This window comes from Gordionus sp. m RMFG-2023, chromosome 2, assembly GCF_954871325.1.
Source record: "Gordionus sp. m RMFG-2023 chromosome 2, tfGorSpeb1-WG-v2, whole genome shotgun sequence".
Lineage (NCBI taxonomy): Eukaryota > Metazoa > Nematomorpha > Gordioida > Chordodea > Parachordodidae > Gordionus > Gordionus sp. m RMFG-2023.
Genome location: NC_088776.1, coordinates 35100466 through 35111791, shown reverse-complemented (window position 1 = coordinate 35111791; position 11326 = coordinate 35100466). Strand labels below are relative to the sequence as shown.

The 11326-nt window shown below is 27.2% G+C and overlaps 1 protein-coding gene across 1 annotated transcript; it reads right to left on the bottom strand.

Annotated features, from left to right (window-relative positions):
- Window positions 1-5719: 5719 nt before the first annotated feature.
- LOC135923370 (cytohesin-1-like) lies at window positions 5720-11125 on the bottom strand. Its single transcript, XM_065458070.1, has 3 exons — window positions 10679-11125; window positions 10263-10638; window positions 5720-6640 (listed from the first exon to the last, which is right to left on the bottom strand). Exons 1-3 carry the CDS (start codon window positions 11063-11065, stop codon window positions 5916-5918), a joined length of 1488 nt encoding a protein of 495 aa, XP_065314142.1. The 5' UTR covers window positions 11066-11125; the 3' UTR covers window positions 5720-5915.
- Window positions 11126-11326: the final 201 nt, after the last annotated feature.

Genomic DNA, 11326 nt, shown 5'->3' with positions numbered 1-11326 from the left:
TTATGGACATAAGAAATCTTTTTAAACATATTGATGATGACAAAAAAGCAAAGGTACAAATAATTTTATAATTAGCTTAGAAGAAGGACAAAAAAGTCTTCAAATTAATTCAAAGTGGGGATATGATTCCCATTTTATCGTATATTGACAAAAATAGAAATAAAATAGTAAAAGAAAATAGATGTAAGATCAAACTAACTGTTGAGGCCATTCTATATTGTGGATTGCAGGGCCTAGCATTACGTGGCCATTTGGATTCAGGAAGTCTAAATATTTGATAATGAAGGTAATTTTCGTGGTCTTGTAAAATTTAAAGCATTAGGAGATTCTGCATTAATGGAATATCCTAAGCGACAAGATATTTTAAAAAGAATTATTTCTGAAACTCCTTGTAACAAGGAGAAAGAAATTGAAAAAGCTTGTCCAACGAGATGGAGTCTTTCACCATCAAGCAGTAACAGCTTTTATGGAGTTAGAAGAGCCGATTATTAATGCTCTTACTGAAATATCACAATGGCCTGAAAGAGTTATTTTCTCAGAAGCAAACAAATTATTGGATTCAATACTTATACCAAATTTTTTTTCTCATTAGAATGTATTAATAAATTATTTAATTATACAACTATTTTATGTAATATTTTTCTAAAACATGATGAGAATAGCTGAGAGCATTTTATTAGAACTCAAGGAAATTAGGGATAATGTTGATGAAGAATTTTATATGTTATTGTTGATTCAAGGGCAGAGCTATACGAGTTTAATATTTTTCTCCCTCGACTTGCAGCAAGAATCTCATCGTCCTAATATTAATATAGGTCAATAGAAGAGTATTATAAAAAAAAAATGTATTTATCACTTTCTTAGATACATTTATAACCCAAATAAAAGAACGGTTTTTAATTCATCAGCCAGCACTTGCCAATCTGCAGATATTACTACCACAAAAGCCTTTCCAACCTTTTTCAGATGGTGATAGAAAAGAAAATATTTGTTTTATGCCTTATTAGCTGAATAACTGTTTAAAAGATTAACTATGATATAGTCCCAAAAAATGCTATGGATGCTTTGTATAATTTCAAACACATTTTAGATTATATTCCCAATGTATTAAAATGTTTATATGTATATATATTACCAACTCTTCCCATTAGTAAACTAATAAGAGAACATTCTCTTTCTTAAGAAGAATAACAGAGGCACGGCCCGGATTTTTTTTAAATAAAATATTCAGGCCCAACCCGGATTTTTTAAAAATAAATTATACTTATTTTTGATTTTTATAGCTAATAATGGCGATTTCAAATATTTGGTTTTAAATAGTCCTGCGCGGATATTTTTTAAAAATAATTTTATGTCCGGCCCGGGTGTTTTTTTAAAAAAATTTCAGGCCCGACCCGGGTGTATTTTAAAAAAATTTCAGGCCCGGCCCGGGTATTTTTTAAAAAATTAGGGCCTGTAGGTCTCTGAAAAACATATTTAAAAAGTACAACTTCTGAATGTAGATTGAATGGTTTGGATGTTTTGAATATTCATAGGCATGACGCCAGGCAAGGATGAGATAATTGAAAAATTAGCTAAATCCCAAAGAAGATTGAATTTTACATTGTAAATATATAACATACAGAATACAATTATTCCTAAGAAACTTTTTGTGTATTAATATTTATATTTCCAACATTTAAATTTTTTATACTTTATATATAAATTTTAAAGGCTCAAAAAATTCAAATTTCTATTTTGGGTCATTTAAGTGATTCATATGATGGTTATATTCACTTTATATTTTTTAATTTCACATTTATTTCATAGTTTTTTATGTGCCGGCTTCTATATATAAATTTTATAATACACATTAATTTAAAATTGTGTATTAGAAATAGTTATTAGTCCTAATAAATTTATGCTTGATATTTTTAAATAGCAATATTTCTTAAAAAATTTTATTATCCCCCCCCCCCAGACCAAATTCCTGCGTACGCGCTTGAATGAATGAATTATGACTATGAAATGGAACAATTATATCTGACTATGACTATGAACAAAAAAATTATATGGGTGAATAATTGATATTAATGGCAAATTATTTTTGGTTCAAAGAAATAATTAATTTGGTACAAATGAAAATGTTCATGCTGATTAACTAAATATTGAATGAAATTGCAGAAGAATGAAGTATATTCACTTCACAATACAATTATTAAAAATGAGAACGATAAAATTATGATTATAAAATGATTTATTTAAATTTGGAGAATAATTCTGTTATGAATATTTTGAAATCTGTTGTTAATAATATAATTTAATGAGGATTTGAAATGGTGAAGATATGAAATTGTTGATATGGAAATTCTTAGTGAAAATGGAACATAATTGTAGAAATTATGTGAAAACATGAAATTATTAATTATAGAAGTGGCATTACATGGGAATTTAGACATTTGAGAAATGGATGCTTATAGAGAACCCTAGCTAATTGAGACATAATTATATAAATACTATGGGATGCTGGGCTTTCAAATCTCGTGACCTATACAAAAAGTAATGTGGCTTCCGTAAGTCAGATTTAGCCTTATTTGGGTTAAAGGACTAATGACTTGTGCGGTGTAGGGATATTGATTACCTCATAGGCCTATCCAAAGATGATAGCGATCTCTTGGCCAGCTCTAGGATAACGGTGACCCCGTGGGCCATTGAAGCATTGTCAACCAATCTATAATGGACTAAATAAAGATACTCCGGTGGGAGATCCGTCGGATTGATACTCCAGTGGGGAATCAAGCTTACAACGAAATCGATAAGGATATGTCGATATTGATACAGGTTGGAGCAATCTATTCAGTGGCGTAGCTACGGGGGTGGTTTTCGGGTTTGGACCCCTCCCAGAGCAAAAATTTTTTTTAGATTATACGTTCAAAAGACTTAAAAGTGATTTTATATGAATTATATTTTTCTGGTTTTGATGTTTGTGGAAGGATATTATATTACTATTGAAATTATTCTGGATAGTATTATTATAAAGTCATTGAGAATAATCTACTAAATTATAACATATTATTGATGCATTTAAAAAATATATTTATTATATATTATCGAAGATATGGTTATGATTCTTTTATATGGGCCCCCTCTAAGGAAAATTCCTAGCTACGTCACTGAATCTACTCGATAAAGATACTCAGGTGGGAGATCCATCGAGGTTGATATTCCGATGGAAGATCAAGCATAGAATGGAATCGATAATACTCCGATGGGATATCTGTCGATCTTAATACTCTAGCTGAGAACAATCGCACCAAAACAGCTACTATTTATGCTCTTTTGAGAGAGCAAAATTTTTATTGAGGGAGAAGAGTGGATGTTAAAAAGGTAAACGGTAATGGTAAAAAGAGACCAAAGACAATAAATTTTTAGGAAAATCTTTAAGTCGTGGATATCTCAAGATGTCGGTTTTCCTTTCAATAAGGTGCTTTATATACATTGTTTTAATCACAGTTGCATCATTAATAATTGGTATATTAATTTTACCAGTTCTTACCTTACTTATTTATCAGTTACTTACTTTACACATTTTAAATTTTATAATTCTTAACTCATTTTTATGATTTCTTATAATTCTTAATTTTAATTTAACACACAATTTTTGTTTTTATTCAAATATATATTTCTTTAAAACATAATTAACAAAAATCGAAGAAAAATCATGAAATGTCAAAAAGTAGATTCTTTTTCCAAATATATTCATTAAGGAAAAAACTAAATCATTATTTATCATTTTTTTATATATTCCTTTGTTTAAATTTTTTACCAATCAACAATAAGCATAACTGTTGATTGGCATTTAAAACAAATATTTTAACTTTTATACATTAAACATAATTTAAAAAACATTAGGAATAATTAAACAAAGACTATGAATAAATTAATCAAAAACTAGGACTTGCCACCCCTTTATGGGCACGTGACATTCCCTTAAAGTTTATTACAAAATATAATATATTATATAATGTTATTGATTATTATATATTTTGTTTTAACATATAATATACTATTTCTACTCTTCTTAACAACAGATTCTCCCAAGCTTGTATTTGATTTTCTATAGAAGTTATATAATTATTATTAATAATTTCTTGATGCATTTATCGGGCACATATGTCCTCCTATCTTGAATGATAAGTGGTTTGACTTTTTCTATCAATTTATCATTGATAATATTTCTATCCATTATTATTTCATTTATTTTTTTTTAATTTCCTCAATTTTTGACTTTATAATCTTCCTCGATTTATCACGGAAGACCATTTGTCTTAAGATGTTATGTTAAATATTTTGATTTTGAGGGTATCATATAACCGGTACATTGATGAATTAGATGATCATCCGCATTATATTCGAAACACCTTTTTTTGTATGTCAGTGGCAAGTTTGCTTTTGTCATCACCTCGGGAGGATATTGAGAATCGAGTTGCATACCGATATTCTTCAGAATTAGGGTGATTTGCACATAGTGCGTCTTCATGTTGATTAGTTGCGATTGGGTCTCCATCAATTGAATTTAAGACAAATTTAACAAAAAAATATTTTTATTCAACTTTATATTTAAAAATTTTAATAAATATTTTAAATTTATTTTACATAACAACACATTTTTTCACATATTTCAAGAAATTGTGTTAAATTTTAATCTAACTTTATTTTATCGTTTATACCAACAACTTTATCAATGAGTTATTTTAATCTTATACCACCCCTTTTATTGTTTATTAAATTCCCATGATGTTTCACAACATCACTCTCCAATTTATTTATTTTTTTATGTTTACATTGATATATTTCATTTCTATCACTTTTAAATACTTACATGTGTTATTGCTGATTTAAAATTAGAAATTCCCCCGTTTAATTCACGGACAATATCCCACTACAAATGGAAAACAATTTATAAAAATATTCATCGTTATAAACATATTTACACTAATTCACCACATGTCATTGGAGTTTTCATTTTTTTATATTAATTTTACAACTAATCTCTTAACTGATCACTTGTGAGGACATTACAATTTCTATAATATATTCTATGAATAAACATAAGCCAATTTACTTATCAACAATTAATTGGATTAATTATCTTGGGTTTAAGAATACCTACACCCTTCAATTCCCCTACACACAATTAATTAAATTAATTATCTTAAACCTTTTTTAAGAGTAACATATAATCAATTAATTTAATTAAGTATCTTGAGTTTATGAATACACATATTATTCAATTCACTTATAAACAATTAATCGAATCAATGATCTAATTTTTTTTATAAAACTAACAGATCACCATTAATTGAATTAAGGCTCTAAGATCTTAACCTTATATTATCATTATGCCTTATCACTAATATTTTTAAATGCAGTGTCTGATATTTGTTTTATTTTAAAAAATTATTGCCCCCTCCATAAATAAACAGTTGGCCTCCTTAACCAAAAATTCCTGGTTCTGGGCCTACTTGGCCGAAAATTACACGTTAATCCCTGACTAAAATTTGTACATTTTAAAAAGCATTCTAATTATAAAACCACAAATAATGTCTAATATAAAATTTCGTTGATGTCATGTTGTTACCTGACTCTTATATCGCCTAATTAATTATATAGGGTTCTGTCACGTTCAATTTCCATAATGATGAAACAACAAATATGTATTTAGTTTATTTATTAAATATAAAAGTCCATCAAGGTTATTTATTAATAGAAAATTTATATACATTTTTTTGAATTTCAAATTTGCACCAATCTATATAGTAAATGCAATAAAGCCTTTTGAACATATAATATACTCATTTGTAATGAAATTATTAATAAGGTAAGGGTAATAACAATACTCTTAAAGTTTTACAGGATAAAAGAACTCACGTAAGTTATTTCCCGTTGTATTGCCGTCTTAAAGATAAAAGTTCACGGTACAAATGGACATTGTTAGCTTTACCGCCGGTACTCCTATCACCGTTAGCTTTGTTTTCGCCATAACTCCTAGACAGACTAGAGTCAGATGTCATAGAACTTAAAGATGTTGAGGTACAATTATAAGTAGAGTTATGCCTATGATTTAAGTAATATTTGGTCTGACTATTGAGGGCTGTGACCCAGGCTTGAGCCTCCACTGGACTGGAAGCTGACATCCTATATACGCAATGTTTTCCTTCCACCACTTTACCACCTTCGTTATCCGACTTTTTACAAGCCTTTATGATTTCATTGTCGATCATGGGCAAAATTTCAAAGACGTTGGCATAGTTCCCTGCCCCTATATTGTTAAAATTGCCTGTGGTATTATTTGAAACATGATTAGACTTTGAGCTGTGAACCATAGTGGATAAATTATTAAAATTATCCTTAGAAGAGCCAGTTTTCGCGGGATAAGTAGTATGGGTAACTGGATTAAAAGTAGACGGAATAGGGCGGATTTTGAGATTTTGCAAGGGGATTATTCCCCGGGGTTCCTTATCGGTGGTAAATTGAAAGTAATAAAGGCAAGCGTCAGCCAGAACGAACCAACGACGTTTCCAAGTCTTATAACGGCCACCTTGTTTCCAGAGCCAACCTTCCTTTACGGGATTGAAAAAGGTGTGCATAAGATCATTACCTTTTTATTTTTTTTTGTATAAAATGTAAATACTGAATTTGTGATAAGTTTTCTTAAACGGGGAATATTAAAACCTTTATTTTTTTACTATAGAGTAGAAAATACCAAATCTTGGAATATTCTGAAAACGAGCAAAACGCGTAAAACAAAAAAAAAATGCTGTTGGACAAGAGATAAAATTAACCAATAGAAGTGTGGATTTATTAGTTTGAAATGACAAGCATAAAATAAAATCATATTTGACTTAGATATGGTAAATTGAAATTTAAGAGAGAAAAAATATTCACTTAAGCACCGTTACTCAGTATCGGCTGATATTGGTGGATTTAAACTTATATCGATGCTACCATTATATTAAATTAATAATTTATAAATATCTTTTTATTTACTATATAACATAATAGAAATTTTTTTTTTCATTTTGATCATTCATTTGATTAGGGTTTTTCTGAACCCTTAAAAATAGAAATGAATAAGAATATTGATAGTTTGTATGGAAAAAATATTCTTGCTGAAATTTTTCAAGAATATCTTTTTATGAGTAAACTAAATTCGAATCTAGGCCTAGATTAATTATAAGACAATGTTCACAACATTTATATTATATTAATCTTTCTTTTGCGCATATTTTTTTTTTTTTAATTTAAACAATTTTTATATTTTTGTATCAAAAAATCCAGGCGATATCATAAGATATTGGCACGGCCCAAGTCGTATAAGTGCATCTATTATTATAGTTAATCAATTTAATGCACAATAAAAACCCCTTCATAATTATTTTTTTGGGGATAAATTTTAATAAGGCGGATATTTTGTCCCCACTTATTAACTTCATATTTCAACGAAATATTATTTGAATTTGAATAAATTTATATTATTTAAACTCGTCATTTCCTTTATACAATTAATTATAAATATTAAATATATTATTTAATAAAATCTGAGCAAATTTTACAAAAATTTATATAGCATGTAAAATGATTAGAGTCCATTTTTGATTCCAAGTATACTGTAAGATTTTATTATTTTAAATCATATAGAAAGTTATTAAATGTCAGAAATGATTAAAGTATCAGCACCAATAGCTGGAGTCATGAATTGGTATTGTAAAAATAATTGATTTATGAATTTCTAAATATATCGATATGAAAGAGTAAAAATAATGTTTATACAGGATGCGAACCCGGCAAAATTTTTGATAGGGTTCGGTTTAAGATTAAAAAAAATAGGTGGGTTCGGTTCGGATATTTTTAAACCCGGGTTTGGTTCCGGGTTCAGCTCGGGCTTTTTTTGAATTGATAAAAAAAATATTTATATTTAAATCATAATTAAAAAACTAGACATAAATTTGGTATAAAAAATAATTTTTTATTTTATTTAGAGGCAAAATATAGTTAAAAATAAAAATACAAAGAATAGTCATGTATAGATTTTAAAAATATTAGTTAGACGTATTTCTTTAAATTAACAATATCCAATATATGATTTTTACTTAAACTTGTTCACTTTCATTTTCCTGTAATTAATAATCTTTATGAATAAGTTAAAAATTAAAAATAATTGGCGTTAATGAATTTAATTGTTTAAAATTTATTAACAATCCAATAGGAATCTTTGAGAATAAATTTTAAAAAATTTAAAAATTGAGTAAATGAATTAAGTTGTTTAAAATTTATTGACACTTCACTTAATTGGAAATTTGAAAATATTATAAAATGTCAAGTAAATTATTAATGTATTTACAATTATAAAAATATCTTATATCAATTTAAACAATACACTGAACCCGGGTTCAAATAAAATTCCCGGTTTCGGTTCGGGGTTTTGAAAATGGGTTCAGATTTTTTTCCCAAAAACCTGGGGTTTCTTCTCCAGGTTCGGTTCGAACCCCTGGTTTTATATTTTAATTTTAAATTTAGTTGAGTAATTAATAAACTTTATTATGAATAAAAAAATAAATTAATAAAAACATTTTTATAACCTGTTGATAATAAAAAAAATATTGGGAGAGGGAGTAGTGGAAACTTTAAATTTATTTTTTAGAAATGCCTTACCACGTGAAATTTTTAAATATTTTTTAATGCGTATATTTCAGAAGCACATCGGTAGATATGTACGAATCACGCTTCTGAGCAAAAGGATTTATTCAAATAAATACAAAACATTTTCGCAAGCCTAAACTAAATGATAAAAGTAAAAAAAAATTTAATCATTATTTTTTTATACAAAAACAAGAGAACTATAAAAATGTTAATTATAAAATCCTAATTTACAAAAAATATTAATCAAGTTTTATATTTAATAATGAATTCCTCATTTTTTAAAAAATTATTTAAAGATAAATAATGTTATTATTATTATCATATTAATCTCATAATGTTACGAAGGTTCAGGTTTTTTTAAAAGAATTAAATTTTTATGATGTAAAAATTGATGTGAAGGTGATGTTGAATTTTGTGAAATCCTTTTTGCCAAAAAATAATTTTAATCGAATCTCATTTCTAACAATCCAAAAATGCAAAATTTGCACTTGCATTAGAAATCTACAAATCGGTTTATTTTTAAAAAATAAATTAGGTTTAGGCTGGGTCAGGTCTAATATTTCTTTTTAAATTTCGGACTCAAATAAATAGATATATTTTAAATTTTAAGAAACAAGGAGCTTATATTTTTTTAACAATCAAAAAAAAATTAAATTTCTATATTTAAATAAATTTGGGCCAGGCCAACAAATTATTTTGATTTTGCGTTGGGCCTTCAGGAAAAATAAAAACATTTTGTTCAGGGTTGGGCAGGGCTGGGCAAATTTTTTAAAAAAAATTTGGGCCAGACCAGGCTTTAGAAATTAGGCCTGTTGCAGATCATTAACTTGCATTCTTATTTTTTATGTTGTACTTCTCAGCACCAATCCTTAATATTTGTTAAGTAATGACTATTTGTTTCATTATTTTTATGGCATTTCATTTAAGATTTTTGGTTTTTAATAGTTTAAATTTCATTTGCAATTATGTAGGACAATCACTATATCACATGTATGGCTAAATGAGAGTGAGGGGTATTTCCCACATTCAAAAATTAGTTTATTTTCACAAATATCATTTCAAGCTAATAAAAAGTATCCTACTACACTCCCAAATATATATAAAATATAAATAATCATTTAAAAGAAAAATAAGTATAAGTTTAAAAAAATTATAATTTTAAATTTCCAGATAATAAAAAGAGTTAACACCTCAAATTATTATATTTTAATGTAACCAGATAAAAGATTTGCAATAATTAATCTAAAGCCCTCCAATAAAATTTATAGGGAAACAACAAAATACTGGATATGATTATGTAATAATATTTTATATATATTCATAAAATAATCATATGGTGAAGCTATAAAAATAGCTTGCACCTTCAAAATAATGGAACAAGCAATAATCTAAGATAGTATAGAAATAATCTGAAGGGGTGTTATGGCAATATATCATAAAACCTGTTTGGGACATGATATGAAAGCAAATGGTATTTATTTTTATGTGCTTCATTTTCATACGTGATATAAATTTGTTTTAATTGAGTAATAATTTGCAAAGATCTCATTTTATTAAACATATTATATAGGAATTCAAACCATCATCTTCAGGAATTTTAAATGGTTCTTTTTTGATACTATTGTATAAAGATGACAAAAGATCATCAGGTAAATTTTCCCCTGCATCAATTCCTTTATTCATTTCAATAAATCTTTGCAGGGAAGGTTTTTCTTTAACACTTGGGTTATGTAAACTTGTATTAAGCATAATAATGGAAAATGATAATATATAGCATGTATCTGTATGATGAAATACACCAGGATTGCAATCACAATAATGTTTGGCAAAACATTCCATTAGTCTATCAATTTTTTGAGCCTCTCCTGGAAGTCTAAAACTCCAAAGAAATTGTCTCAAAGCTTGGACTAGTATCATATTTGTAAATTCATGAAGTTTAACAAAATAATTCAACACCTAATTAATTAAATAAATGAAATCAAACATAATATATTACTTCAATGTTAAATACATTATTTTCCCCTAAATACTCCCCAATAGCAGTTTTATTAAGACCTTCGCCATGATACAAAAAATATGCAATATCTTCAGCACCCGGTTTAAGAATTTCATTCTCTATCATATAAATTATGCCTTTATTTGAGTCCATATTAAATTTCTTTTTCCCAATTGCAAGCTTTTTCGTTTGAGAACTGGTCTTATTTTCTTCGAGAATATCCATATTCTCAATTTGTGCAGATATATCATTAATTTCGTCTTCTAAAGATTTAATTTCATTCAATAGCTCAGTTTTTCGATTTCTAATGACTGTAAGCATCTCTATCTTTTTAGGAGACAATATAGGGGAAGGCATTTTTAAAACTTGAGCAGAATCAACATTCATAATTTACTTGCTATGAAAATTTCACAAAAATTTGAATAAGCGTTCAACCATTGCAAAATAAAACATATGATACGAAACAATAAAAAATGAATGTAAGGAATTTGTATCTATATCAATGATATATATATCATTGATCTATATCCAAGGGATTAATACCTTATCCCAGTCTCTTTAAACTAAACTAGAAGTCAGAAAATATTTATTTTTTTAATTAAACGATAAATGGGATCAAATTATATTGAATGAACCCCCCCCCCCCCA

Coding starts and splice junctions, on each gene's coding strand:
- LOC135923370 (XM_065458070.1), bottom strand. CDS start 11,065: ATGAATGTTGATTCTGCTCAAGTTTTAAAAATGCCTTCCCCTATATTG. Junction 10,639..10,678: donor ATAATGTATTTAACATTGAA/GTAATATATTAT, acceptor TTAATTAATTAG/GTGTTGAATTATTTTGTTAA. Junction 6,641..10,262: donor TAAAATTCCTGAAGATGATG/GTTTGAATTCCT, acceptor AAAAATAAAAAG/GTAATGATCTTATGCACACC.